The sequence below is a fragment of the Thalassophryne amazonica genome, chromosome 5, assembly GCF_902500255.1.
Source record: "Thalassophryne amazonica chromosome 5, fThaAma1.1, whole genome shotgun sequence".
NCBI classification, from domain to species: Eukaryota; Metazoa; Chordata; class Actinopteri; order Batrachoidiformes; family Batrachoididae; genus Thalassophryne; species Thalassophryne amazonica.
In genome coordinates, this window is record NC_047107.1 from 60,322,232 (window position 1) to 60,337,556 (window position 15,325).

The 15,325-nt window shown below is 41.5% G+C and overlaps 1 protein-coding gene across 1 annotated transcript in view; it reads left to right on the forward strand.

Annotated features, from left to right (window-relative positions):
• The first annotated feature begins 2,105 nt into the window (after positions 1 to 2,105).
• Positions 2,106 to 15,325, forward strand: part of LOC117510621 (sperm-tail PG-rich repeat-containing protein 2-like) — a 48,225-nt gene continuing 35,005 nt past the window's right edge. The window contains exon 1 of the mRNA XM_034170416.1: positions 2,106 to 2,337. Coding sequence (XP_034026307.1) covers positions 2,232 to 2,337 — 106 coding nt within the window. The 5' untranslated portion in view covers positions 2,106 to 2,231. The remainder of the gene's footprint in view (positions 2,338 to 15,325) is intronic.

Consider the following 15,325-nt stretch of genomic DNA (forward strand, 5'->3'; position numbering starts at 1 on the left):
GCAGCTGCTTTCACCACAATGCACAAAGCATTCGTACACGCCTGTGTGTCAACTTGTGTTGTCGTGTACATGTTGCACTTGCTTCCTTTTCCTCCTGATGTGGCTGTAATGAAAAACTAAATGCTCTGGGTTAGGAGTGATTAAAGATGTACGGTTACCTAGGAGGCGAAGGAGAAAACAGCGGTCAGGAAATGACAGTGACGGCTCTGCTGTGTTTAGGATAAATGAGTTGTGCAGTTATATTCAGCCTTCACCATCAATTATTTAAAGATCTACAGACAAGACAAATCCTTGGGAACTCGGCTTCATTTGCAGCAGTGGTAGTGTGAGGATTGTCTTCTCTAACGAGATGCGACTCACTCCTAACCTTCTGGATGGAAGCTATGATTCTGCCACAATCTGTCTGTCTCTGTGTGTGCATGATTATATGAATACTAAAATCAATTTATATATACACTGCCTTCCAAATGTATTGGGCCCCTTGCTATTTCACACATTTTAATTTGTTTATGGCATTTCAAATACAAAAAGTAAATCAGGCTTCTCAATACAAAAATTTCAAAAATTATCTTCCTTAATCTCAAACTGAAAGCAAATTTCTACATCTTGACATAAATTAATTAAAAATATAAAAGCCAGGATGATGGGTTGCATAAATAATGGGCCCCTTTGGTATAATACCTAGAAATAATCAGTTTTATGGCAGTTTTCATCGGACAAGTCGGAGATGGATACATGAACATTTCCAAGTCACTGAATATGTATTGGACTTTATTTACATCAATCATGAAGAAATACAAACAGTATGGCACTCTATGGTAAATCTGTGTGGAGTAGACAGTTCTCAAGAGTGAGGAAAGCCACCAAGTCACCCAGATAACCCAGAAGAAGTTATAGGGTTCTGTGGCTGTGATTGGAGAAATAGTACATAGTGCATGTTTTGCATTTTGTATCCCCAGTTATACAGCTTCATGATGAAGCGGTATAGAGGAGTGTTTTCTTAAAAAGACTTAAACGTTCAGCTACAGTTTGCTCGAAGGTATAGATGCAAACCTACATTTCATGTTTTGGTGAAAGAAACTCCTCCTCTGCTAGTGGTTGGTCTAGTCTAGTGGTTAAGTGTTGGGCTTTAGACTAGAGGATCGTCGGTTCAAAACCCAGACAGACAAAGGGCCCTTGGGTAAGGTCCTTTATCCCCTTGTTGCTCTCGGTGTGTAGTGAGCGCCTTGCATGGCAGCACCCTGACATCAGTGTGTGGCTGTGGCTGTGTGAATGGGTGAATGTGAGGCATAACTGTAAAGCACTTGAGCTTCTAATGCAGATGGAAAAGTGCTACAGTTGTGCTCAAAAGTTTACATACCCTGGCAGAATTTTTGCTTTTTTGGCCATTTTTAAGAGAATATGAATGACAACACAAAACCTTTTTTTTTTTCACTCATGGTTAGTTGTTGGGTGAAGCCATTTATTGTCAAACAACTGTGTTTCCTCTTTTTAAATCAAAATGACAAGAGAACTACCCAAATGACCCTGATCAAAAGTTTATATACCCCTGTTCTTAATACCGTGTATTGCCCCCTTTAACATCAACGACAGCTTGGAGTCTTTTTGTGGTAGCTTTGGACGAGGCTCTCTGATGGTGAAGCTGTCACTGAATATGTCTTGGACTTTATTTACATTAATTACAAAGAAATACAAACAGTATGGCACGTTATGGTAAATCTGCATGGAGTAGACAGTTCTTAAAAACTGAGTGACTGTGCAAGAAGGAGAAGAGTGAGGAAAGCCACCAAGACACCCAGACAACCCAGAAGAAATTATGGGCTTATGTGGCTGTGATTGGAGAAATTGTGCACAGTGCAAGATTTGCATTTTGCATTACTACTCTTAGCTTCATAATGGAGTAGAGCAGAGAAGGAGAGAGAAGCATTTTCATGAAGGTGACATGACATACATGCATTGCCTCTGATTTGTATTCATGTTTTACAGTGTGATCTGACAAGTAAATGGGTGAGTGAGTCATTTGTTATTTAGAAGTGCGTATTTTATTGCGTCCATACTGTGGACCTGTCAGTTGTGTGAAATAATGAGGGATGCCAGAAACATGAACACAAATCAGACATTGTCAGACAGAGAACAGGACACAGTGTCAGGTGACGCCTCTCCTCTTTTGCCAGGACTCCCCTCCTCCCAACAGTTATGATGTGACTAAGACCTTTGAGAAGGATAATGGAATGTCCTCAGTGCCACGCAGTGAAGCAGCTAAGAGACGACAGAGCTGCTTCCTCTCAGCTGCGCCGCGGGACATATCTTTCCTACGACGTGACCCCAATGTACCAGGTGTCACACATGAACACACAGAAACATCTCTTGTCTGTCCGTGCATCTATCAAAGATGCAGTGTGTGTGTGGACCAACTCTGCTGGAGGTTTTTGTTGTATTTTCAGTAAGGGCGGTCTCCTATTGCAGATTTTTCGCCCCAATTTGTCTCCCAATTCCAAAACTGAGGAAATCTAACTAACTCCTGCATTATTCCCACACTTTTCCACAAAAAAGAAATATATCTGTTTACATCTCAAAACTGAAGAGTGCGACATGCTTTTCATGGGATTTGTGTTGCAGATTAGAATCAGAAGGAGGTTTTTGCTCAGAGAACAGCAGGTCCTGTTTACTATATAGTGGAGCCAGATGTCCACCATCACCTACTTTTGCTAAATATTACTCCCGATCTGCACTAATTATATCTGTCTTACTGTTATGGATGACAATGACTACGTTTACATGCCGTTAATATTCGGGTTAAGGTCAGTATTCCGGTTTCTGAATCATTAGGAATAACCAGTTTACATGCTTAAGCAGACAGAGTTACTCCTGTATACATGGTCACTGGTATCATCTGGAATATCCCCATCTAAACAGCGACACATGACTTCCACCGGTGCTTGATTTGGTCTGGCATTCGTGCAAATCCTGCTTCGTGTAAAACCCCTCACTACACACTTTTCTCAAACAGGCATTAACATTTTCTCATTTTTCTCTCCTGCGGGCTGCCTCCGCATCAAAACAGTGAGTGTAGTTTCTGAATCTCTTGCCAGATTTGGCGCAGCTCCGCACAGCAGAGAGGGGGGTGGTGTGAGTGGCCCGCTGCGGTGTTTACCGAGCCTGCAGACTCAGTAAGCGCATCGGAGGCAGAGCAATCGCGGTGATGCCAGTGCCGCGACCAGACTGCCTGATAAGGACGCAGAACACAATGCGCTGTTTATCTCTGCTTCTGTGGTGTCCGGTGGGCTGCGCGCGCCGCATACAAGTAGTTGCCGTACTCAAAAGACCAAGATTCCTTGCAGATAGGACATGCGCAGAACACAAAATAATTTCCTTTCTATGGGGATATCCCAATGCGCATTTATATGACCTGATATTCGGGTTAGAAATGGAGTAACCCAGGGGTCTTATTTGGGTTTTTAAAAACCGGAATATGAGCATATTCGGGTTTTTGCAGGTGTTTACATGGCTGTGCGCAACCGGGTTATTGCTAATTTCCGGTTATGAAAGGGTTACTGGCTGCATGTAAACGTAGTCAATGTGTCCTGATGTCACAGAATTTTTAAATGGTCAGAAAATTTCCAGATTACTCACAGTGTTGTACAATGCCACCTTTACCACCGTTGCCACCCGACAGTCGAATATCACAAATTGGCCATTGGGGACTAAGACCAATAATCAAAAAAGATGGACTGACTCCACAGACTGTACCACTAGCTGAAATGCCACTCACAGTTTGTACTTATGATTTCTGTTGTGGATGTAACAGGAAGCAAAAGCCTTGGGGGCATTTCAAAATCAGCATTCAAAGTGGAAAAACTCTGACAATATTGCCACTTCTTGTTATTATTTCCACCTATGGAGGCTCGCCCCGTCTCTCTATGCAAACAGTAACTCAAACCAATATAGCACAGATTTTGATGAAATATTATTTGTGTTGATCGTTGGGTCAGAGAAGACTTGGTTAAATTTTAAATCCAGAAGACATATGCAGCATGCAAAAAATGACAAAAAAGCGCACTGCTCTGACAGTAATGTAACACTGTATGGCTTTTAATGCTCAAAGTATTTTCAAAACCATCTGGAAAGTAGACATCAGAATTTTTCCTCAGGGACGTAAAGCAAGTTTTCATTGTCATAGTGCATCAGATAGACAAAATGATTATACATTTTTGTGACTAAAGTATAAAATTTGGCACACATTCTAAATTAGCTAATGCTTATTTTCAAATGTGGAGGCATCCTGGAGCTGACCTCTAATGACCTATAGAGGTCAATGAAGAGTTACACAGTGTTCCAATCATATTAAAAGTTATACTATATTATTTGTCTGATCATAGAGAATCCAAAAAAGGTATAGTTTTGGCTATCCTTGACTAAATGGTATGGAGTTACTGGGTAAAAACAGCAAAAATGATTAAAAAGGTCAATTTCATTTTGTACAGGGGCCACAAATTGCTGTTGCATCAATTTTGGTAATAAAGTAATGCAAATGATAGGTTTAGCTAATAAGATTAATAAATGGAATAGTTTTGTCTGTGTCGAATGCTTGGTCTCCAAAGTAAAGGTCAAACAAGGATGCTGTCCATTGGATTCATTGACATATGACATATATTACCTCATAATATAACTAAATATGACAGATGGTGCAAAGTATTCATTTTAAAACCCCTATTAATGTAACCAATAATTTGCATCAGTTTTTACCAAAATTGGAGCAGTTTTAAGTTTTGACCCTTGTACAAACTGAACTAGACCTTGGTCATCCTTTTGCTGTTTTTAACACCATAAATCCATCATGGAATTGGGGATCAAATTCATGCAAGTGTCAAGGTGCCTTTAGTCTCTTTCTGTGAAATCAAATGCTGATTCCTTCTTGCTTGTGGTCACCATGGGAGGCACAGAAAGTATGATTGAAGCAGACAGTCAAATGATGTGTCACGGCCAACGGGTGGTAGTGGTGGTTGGGGGCAGTGATTGACTCAAAATTATGTCAGCGTGCACCCCGGCACCGCTTCACCAGGTGTTAGGTTTGAAAAAAGCCTTAAATTTTGAGATGGGTTCATGAACATTGGCATGTATATTACCTTTTAAGAATTAAAGAAGTAAAATCACTGCAATTAACATAACTGATATAAAGAGACATTCATAGTTTGACTGTGCCAAGTTTCTATGCAGACTTGCATGGTTTAATTTTGAAGGCAAGTATGTCACATTGGTGAAATCAGCCAGGTCACAGCAGTTTAATGTGGATCATGATATTTACAACCTCTAGAGTTTAAGAAATTTATTTAGCTTAAGAACTGTGTGCTGTTCATTTCAATATAATTCTCTCTTTTGTTAACACTGCTCGAGAATATTTCCTTTATTTGAAGAACTGTCATTATGACATGACAAAGGTCTGTACATGTTTAGTCACACAGAATTCTGAGTTTCATGTGAGATTGTCTTATGATATCACAAAAGCTAAAATTCCCTCTCTGCCAGTTGAAGAAGAAGAAGATGAAGAAGAAGTGAGGCACTTCATTGGTCCGTTGGTCTTGGTGCTTTCTTTTGATTCCATAACGAGTGTCCATAGTTCTATATACTGGTAACCCAATTCCTTATCCTACCTCTGCCATGTCATCTGTTGTAAGAGATAGTAATGGTTGGCCGTTATTACCGTAAGTGAGATATCTGTCAAAGATATCAAATAACATAAAATTGAATTTGAATTTATATTGAATCACGTCTAAAGTATCCATTTCTGTCCTTGCGTCTGTCTGTCTGTATCTATATCAAACCAATCTTTCAGCATCTTTCAGCCCAATTAGCTCTAACTCTGTGAGCCTCTAAACTAATATTTACCTCAATTACACACCCATTGAGAAATGTTGTTTCAAAATTGATGGATTCATGACTTACTTCGATAATTTATGACTGGCCCCATTTCACTGAGGGATTCCAACCATGAGGCACCCCAAACCGTTTAACCAAAATCCAATTTGCATATAAATGGATATAGACTGTTTGCAGTAGTGTTTCTTCTTAACACACACAGACTCTGAAGCAGATTTGCACATACATCCACACATGCTTGCACATATTTACCCACACATATAGCCTGGTGCCGAGGCACGCACTCCATCATGTGCACATAGAGCACCCTCATACAATCATCTTACCCATTACTAAATTTGCATTTATGGATAGGCCTGTGTAGAGCATTAGGAGAGCATGGTATTTGTCATTATTTTCCCTCCCCTGCAGTTGCATTTCTAACACACACCTGATGTTGAACGTATTTAACTATTTAATATTTGTAAACCAGAGACACACAAATCATCAGCTGGGACATTAGCAGTGCCCGAAGGTAGGAAAGGGTGATTAACATGCAGCTGTGTGTGCATTTTAGGGACGTGTTTGTAACTTTGAAAGTCACCTATGATGCTGCTGTCATAAGCTGATTGCAGTTAGCCACTGGGTCAATCGAACTCCTGCTGCTGTCTTAAAGCCATGCTGGACTCATAATGGATTTTTTTCTTATTTCCCTTGTCAGATCTTTTATGCACCAAATTTGCATAGCCACAGGCTCCATTACAGTTTCAGAATTGATTGTAAAAAGTTGTTTCTCTAATTCGTGAAAACTTGGAAGCTGAGGTTTTAAATATACACTTCATGGAAACAATGTCACATCACGTGTTAAGCCCTGAGGCTCAACTTCATTTTGAGAACAGATTTCAATTTTTTTTTAATTCAATGTGAATGTCACCTCTTTTAATGAAAGTGAGTTTATCAGAGGTTTCTTTTTATTTGCAGCAGTGTGAATGCACAAGTGAGCATTCGTGTTTTATGACTCGGTGTTCCTCTGCATGTGCGTAATCATATCAGCATGCGTTTGAATGCGCATGTGTAGACATTTAAATCTTCTCTTTGGGTATGTATCTGTGGCATGTACAGTGCATCCAGAAAGTATTCACAGCACTTCACTTTTTCCACATTTTGATATGGTACAGTCTTATTCCAAAATGGATGAAAAAATTTTTTTCCCCTCAAAATTCAACACACAATACCCCATAATGACAACATGAAAAAGTTTTTTTTTTTTTTAGAGATTCTTGCAGATTTATTAAAAATAAAAAAATAAGAAATCACGTGTACGTAAGTATTCACAGCCTTTGCCATGAAGCTCAAAATTGAGCTCAGGTTCATCCTGTTTCCACTGATCATCTTTGAGATGTTTCTACAGCTTGATTGGAGTCCACCTGGGAAAAATTCAGTTGACTGGACATGATTTTGAAAGGCACACACCTGTCTACATATAACGTCCCACAGTTGATAGCGCATGTCAGAGCACAAAGCAAGCATGAATTCAAAGGAATTATCCGTAGACCTCAGAGACAGGATTTTCTCGAGCTACAAATCTGGGGAAGGGTACAGAAACATTTCTGCTGCTTTGAAAGTCCCAATGAGCACAGTGGACTCCATCATCCATAAATGGAAGAAGGTGGATCCACCAGGACTCTTCCTATAGCTGCCTGCCCGTCTAAACTAACCAATTGGATGAGAAGGAACCTGATGGTCACTCTGTCAGAGCTCCAGCATTCCTCTGTGAAGAGAGGAGAACCTTCCAGAAGGACAACCATCTCTGCAACAATCCACCAATCAGGCCTGTATGGTAGAGTGGTCAGACGGAAGCCATTCCTTAGTAAAAAGCACATGGCAGCCTACCTGGAGTTTGCCAAAAGGCATCTGAGGGACTCTCAGACCACGAGAAACAAAATTCTCTGGTCTGATGAGACAAAGATTGAACTCTTTGACATGAATGCCAGCTGTCATGTTTGTAGGAAACCAGGCACCATCCCTACAGTGAAGTATGGTGGTGGCAGCATCATGCAGTGGGGATGTTTTTAGCAGCAGGAACTGGGAGACTAGTCAGGATTGAGGGAAAGATGCATGCAGCAATGTACAGACACATCCTGGATGAAAACCTGCTCCAAAGTGCTCTTGACCTCAGACTGAGGCGACAGTTCATCTTTCAGCAGGACAATGACTCTAATCACACAGACAAGATATCAAAGGAGTTGCTTCAGGACAACTCTGTGAATGTCCTTGAGTGGCCCAGCCAGAGCTCAGACCTGAATCCGATTGAGCATCTCTGGATGAAAATGAAAATGGCTGTGCACCTATGCTCCCCATCCAGCCTGATGGAGCTTGAGACGTGCTACAAAAAGGAATGTGCAAAACTGCCCAAATATAGATGCGCCAAACTCGTGGCATCATATTCAAGAAGACTTGAAGCTGTAATCACTGCGAAAATTGCATCAACAAAATACTGAGCAAAGGGTGTGAATACCTATGTACATGTGATTTCTTTTTATTTTACATAAATTCACAAAATTTTCAAATAAAAACTTTTTCATGTTGTCTTTATGGGATGTTGTGAGTATAATTTTGAGAGAGAGAGAGAAAAAAAAAGAATTTTCTCCATTTTGGAATAAGGCCATAACATAACAATATGTGGAAAAAGTGAAGCGCTGAGAATAAGTTCTGGATGCACTGTATTCTTTTTATTCAAAGATGCCATAGAAAAAAATAACCCCAACCTCATTCTAAGATAAGATTTGGTGGCAGTCATTGTCATCCTGGATGTTGGATGATCCTGGAAAACTCACACGACAACTCCTCACTTATGTTGTCAACTGTTGCAACCAGCAAATCCATTGATTACACAAATATCAGAGCATCATCAGTCCATGTCAGTGAAGATTTCCTCACTGATAAAGGCCCCAAAGTAGCTGGACTTACCTAACACTGAGTCCTTGTAAGCACTGAACAGAGCAGGAGCCAGAACATATCCCTGATGAATGTCTCCATTCCACACAGCCCTCACAGTGCCTGTGTATAGGATGACTATGATATCCAGCACCTTGTTGGAAAAACAAAGATGCACTTGTGTTCACTGAAGTCTTGCAAAGCTAGGATGCGGTTGCGGCTGACTTCTGGGGCATGAAGGCCAGACTGCTCTAGTCACTGAAGTACAAGTAAGTAGGAATGAATTCTGTTGAGAATGGCCCTTGCAAGTACCTCGCCTGGCACAAGGAACCGTGAAATACCCTTGTAGTTCCTTTCTGTTGGGATGATACCTGCCTCCCAGTATTTCAGCCCCAATACCACAGATCCCTGCAGCTTTACCCACCCTCAACTGTTTCTCCACATTTGCAATCTCACTGAGATGCAGTGGTTTGCAGTTGACTGGCAGATTGGCCACCAGAACCCTGTGATCTGAGATGTACAACATCCCTGCAGGAGTGTCAGTCTTATGCCACTGCTCAAAGTAGCTGGCCCAAAAGGACAATGCAGCAGAGTCATCTGTCAGGACTGTGCTTGCTCCACACAGCTAATTAACTCTTTTACAAACTGAATTTTCAGGAAGAGCAGGTAGAAGGTAGACAAGGTAGACATGAGGGGCAGGTGCTATCTCGGAGAAGTGTCGGACATCTATGATCTACAGTGATACATTGTGCCTTTGCTGGAGTGTGGAGTGCTGACATGGTGGTTTTGTCTTCATTTACTTTTCTGACAGTTTTTTTTTCCAGAGGTTTCATACAGAAATGCAAAAGTGAAAAGAGAGCTCAGACATGACCTGAAACATGAAACTAATTGTACAACAGGACAGAACTGTGTCATCTGCCCTTTGGGGCTCTACTGCATTTGGGATTGGCTGCAATTTGGTTTCAGACCTGTGCACATTTGTTTTTGGTGTGATTTCTTCTGTGACCTATGGTGCATTATTGCATGATTTCACACAACACACGGCAAATAAGGTAACAGGTAAAACTAGAAATCATCCATCCATCCATTTTTAAAACCTGCTTATTCCAGTTTAGGGTCATGGGGAGCTTGAGCCTATCCCAGCAGTCACTGGGCGAGAGGCAGGGTACACCCTGGACATGCTGCCAGTCTAATCTTGTTAGGCTGACACACGAAGAGGAACAAACACTTTCATACTCTCACTCACACCTACAGTCAGTTTAGAGTCACCAGTTCACCTAACGTGCATGTATGTGGAAGCGGGAGGAGGATGGAGCACCTGGAGGGAACCCATGTAAAAAAAAAGGGGGAGAACTTGCAAACTCCACACAAAAAGGACCAGGTCAGTAGAGAACCTTGGATTTTCTCACTGAGATACAACAGTGCTAGCCACTACACCATGGTGCTACCCCATCAGAAGTCATACTTGACAAAAATGTCATGTGTAAATTAGTGCTGTCAAATAGTGCATTAACACAAATTAATTTTAATGCCATAATTTTCTGATCTGTGATGCACCTATGATCTCTTGGCCTCCATCATAGTTTGGGATGTCAGGAAGTCAGGCATGTTTGTGGTTTGCAAGCTGAAACAACCCTCCTTGATCAGAAATGCTTGATCAAAGCATTTTCTGATTGATCTGTATCAGCGTGTGCACATTGTCTGCTTCACTGTAAGCTCGGTGTTAACTCTTTAAACACTGCATGCCTTTCTCAGTTTCATAAGTATGGAGCTCCAACAGACTCAGAGCTTTACGTTGAAAGTTACAAAAACATTTGACATCGCTTCAAATACACACCAAGTCTGACCTTATAGCGATTTCCACAAAATATAAACTAGTTTTTCCTTGCCGTCATCTGTTAACTTCTCTTAATGGAGACAATGCACAAGATAGAGGAGAGGAAATGGCCCTGCTCCCCTTGTTAGAGTAAAATCCCCTGTCCACATATGTCCCATTAGATTGCAAAATGGCAAACTCACATCATAATCACCAACTCCGGCACAATCCATCTGTAAGCATACATGGTCATCCTGCAGCGTGGCACCCATCATCTGGAATGTCGCGATCATCAGGATGATCAGGAACGAAACAGGTTATAAATGAGAACTAGAGGCTGCAGTCGCATAGCCCGACAACCCGCCCTGAATTGGGCCAGATACTGGCCTCTCTCTCCTAGCCTGTGATTGGTTGACGTCAAGATGCTGACATCAGCCTCACGTTGATGTGGCGCAAGCAGGGGCGTCTGACTAGCGGGGTAAAGGGTACTATGTACCCAGGGCCCAGAGTATGGGGGGCCCCACAAAAAAACTGGCATTAAATACATTTTTGTGTTGCATGTTGTTAATGTCCATACAATTCATGTTGTAAAAGAATATAATTAGAATGAATGTATAAATGTTGCAAAACATAATTCTGGTCTAACAATAATATTGAAAGATCTCTGAGGGCCCTTCCCACCCCTCCACAGTTGTACAGTGGTTTAGTCCAGGCACACAGGCGGCACTCTGACACACACACACACACACACACACACACACACACACACACACACACACACACACACACACACACACACACACACACACACACACACACACACACACACACACACACACACACACACATCCCAAACGGGATCTCACAGAAAGAGGAGGTGTTTAGTAGTGCTGAAACAACTAATCAATTTAATCAATTATTAAAATAGATGTCAACTAATTTAGTCATAATTGTTATGTTGTTAAATAACTTTGTTTTACTGCAAATGTTTTGTTTCTTCCATATAAATCAACTGTTTCTGCAGCATGGCTTTGCTTTGAACCTTGAACCAATCGAAGCAGTGATTCATAGATCGAAGCAGTGATTCGCAGATCGAAGCAGTGCTTCGATCGGGTGCTTTGTTGATTCAGTGTTTTATTTCGCTTAATCTTAATTTTTCCCCACTAAAACCCCAAAGAGCATATATCTGTGAGTAACATTTAGCTCTTTATGTTAATCTGACCTGTTATGGTCTTCTGAAACACTTGATAGATGTATTTCATAACTTAAAAACGGGACCGATGCTAACGCGTTAGCATGGCATTTTCAATTTTAATAGCATTGAGCTATTAAGTTTAAGTATCTCGGGGTCTTGTTCACAAGTGAGGGATGGCTGGAGCGTGAGAGCGATAGACGGATCGGTGCAGCATCTGCAGTGATGCGGTCGCTGTATCGGATCTTCGTGGTGAAGAGAGAGCTGAGTAGGGGGGCAAAGCTCTCATTTACTGATCGATCTACGTTCCGATCTTCACCTATGGTCATGAGATTTGGCTCATGACCGTAAGAACGAGATTGCGAGTACAAGCGGCCGAGATGAGTTTCCTCCGCAGCGTGGCTGGGTGCTCCCTTATGAGGTCTGTTAGAAAACTATCCGACCTTTTTATTTTTTTAAAAAACTATATGGATTTGAATCATGTGCGCTTGCATCAGCCAAGCTTGAACCTTCGTGCGCATGCGTGAGTTTTTTCACGCCTGTCGGTTGCGTCATTCGCCTGTGGGCAGGCTTTGAGTGAGCACTGGTCCACCCCCCTCGTCAGATTTTTATTGTCAGGGAAATGGCTGAGCTCCTCAAATTTTTCCAGAAACTGTGAGAGACAGCCAGGTGGAAACCATTTGGAAGATTCAGACGGCTTTCGGTGAGGATACTCTCGGCGTCACACAGATTAAGGAGCATTACAACCGGATTAAAGACGGCCCACAGCGGCGGAGGGCGCGCCGTGCTCCGAGCGGCCATCGACAGGCTGAAACGACCAGATCATTTCCAAAGTGAAGGCTGTGTTGATCCGTGACATCGTCTGACTACCAGAGAAATTGCAGAAGAGGTGTACATCAGCACTTTTGCGGCACATTCCACTGTTACAGGAGATTTTGTAATGAAAGACGTGCGGAGGAATTCGCGCATCGGCACGGAGCCACAATGGCGCACAACAAAAAGCACGGAGGGTCTTCAATATGGCTAGTACCTAGGGCCCAGAATTTGGTGCACAAGTGCTGCTCTCTTATTGGTCATTTAGGAGAGGGAATTCCAGCACTGCTCTCCTATTGGTCGCTTAGGAGTAGGAAATCTCACTCCAAAATGGAGGCCAGTATCCAGCCCAATTCATAGCCGGGCCGGTTGTCGGGCTAGTTGGACTGAGCTGTGTCCCGGCAAGGAGGCGTGGTCGCCAATTTAATTCTGGGGAACTTGGTGAGAAGTGCGCATAGACGCTCAATTAGTCTCATCAAGAAACAGGTGGAATATGCCGGAAAGCTGCACATGTTGGCAAAGCCACAAACGGAGGAAGAAGGAAGACAACATTTCCTTCCATAAGGAAGTGGTTTTGGTTATTCTTGTCACTATGTCCATGACATTTGGTTGATAAACAGGTGTATGTTTCCTGCTGTGCCTGTGTCGTCTGAGGACACGGACCATTAACTCTTCACTTTTGTCTAGTTGATATTTTCCCCTGCTAGACCGATGTCTAGTTAAAATACTTGTCGTTAATGATTAAAATTCTTCAACAAGACCGACGATTTTTTAAAATTTGCACCTTAGAATAACTGAGCCGCTGCTCGTAGATTATAATGACACGCACTGTGCCGCTCACAGTCACACCCGCACACAGAGACGTGCACCCACACCACTGACTTCATGAATGAACCTCAGTCAATAAAGGATTATTGTGTGTGTGTGTGTGTGTGTGTGTATATATATATATATATATGTGTATTGTTATGGTTTCAGGAGCTGCGCTGTACTGAACACAGCAGCAACTCAGCTCAGCTCAGCTCAGCAGCGCAGCTGGAACAAATCAGATCCTTGTAACTTACAACACTAATATTTGGGAACGTGTGTGTGTCAGAGTAAGTTTAATACTTTCCTTACATAATTTATAGTCAATTTTACTGGCTCGATATCCAGGTCAGAACGGCATTTGACATGTATTTTGTAAGTGTTTTTCTGAGTTCAGTTGTGAATCCGCATTAAAAATGCATTAACATCTGAGCACTTTGTCAATAGTTTGCCCAGTTAGGAGGTTTCATGTCACTGTCCATGAAGGGACATTCACGTTTAGTAGGCAGCATTCGGAGTGCGGACTCTAGTTCTCATTTATAACCTCTTTGTCAGGAACATAATTTTAGATGGTTCAAAATGTCAACGCCAATAGAAATCATCGGGAACCTGACCGGGTCACCGGCAAGCTCGCACAACTTAACCAGCCTGTCTGCAACGTCCTGGGAACCCTGCTGCTGACCATTAGATTAGTACCAAACACTAATGCAGATCTGTACATGACCCTTTATCCTAAAGTTCACCAAGGCAGCAAAATGTTCCGTTCTGTGAATAAATGTCACCAGTGGCAAGGTACGTGCCACTCTCAGCTCCGCCCCTTTTTGCGGCCTCAGATGCCATTTGTATCTGGAGGCCACCTGGAAGTTGACAGGGACATGTGGATAAAAGGCATGAAGGTCCACATTTGAAGACAATTTCAAGACATCTTTTTACAAATAACAACAGTAATACTAATAAATATATTTCTTCAACTACAAATCTGCACTAAGTGGAACTGACATGAAAAAATGTGTTTACTTATTTTTTTAATGATGAATATAAATATTAAGAAGTACCTTGGATTGAAGATAAAAATGTGCAATTAATCATAATTAATTGCTTGGTAACTATGGGCAATCATGAAAATAATCACAAATATTTTAATCACTTGACAGCCTGAGTGTTAATGTAATATTCAGGTAGGTTCACTACCAGATCCATATGGGAAAGGAGCTCCAATAAATAATTGTCAGTTTGACAATAGAGTGTTCCAGGAAGTATCCATTTAATGTCTTTAACCTTGCTTTTTCCTCTGATATGTATAACACAGAATTACATGAAAATCCTAAAAAGTAATGTCAGTACGAACACGACTAATTACTTGACACTGTGTCACTTTGTGGTACAAGTAGTACCTCGTACATAGAGTACTACATGTTGAAGCTACATGTTTTAGTGCAGTTGAGAGAAGTAAACTTGTCTATGTCTTTGTGTCATCTCACCTTGCTCCATTAAAGTAACAACATCACATTTACTGAGATACTTTCAGTGCAAGTGACACAAAATTTATTATCCCAAACATTCACAAATTCTGCACAGATACTCAAAACACAATACAACTCTCTATATATGAGTGCAGTCAGTTGAGATTTATGGCTAATTATTCACATATATTTAACATGAATTGCCCACCACAAGCGAGATTTTTTTTAACCTGATGTAGACAGCACATTGGCTGTGATGTAATAAGTTGCATCACCTTGCTTTGGCTCAGTGTGAAGCAATGTCACAGAGCAGGAGCAGCACAGATGAAGTATGCCTTAGTTTTTCCAATGTGGACTCTGATTTCAACTTCAGGTAGCAGTAAAAATAAATAAATAATCCCCACCTAGCCCCGGTTTGCAAACTGTGTGGAGCACCTATGT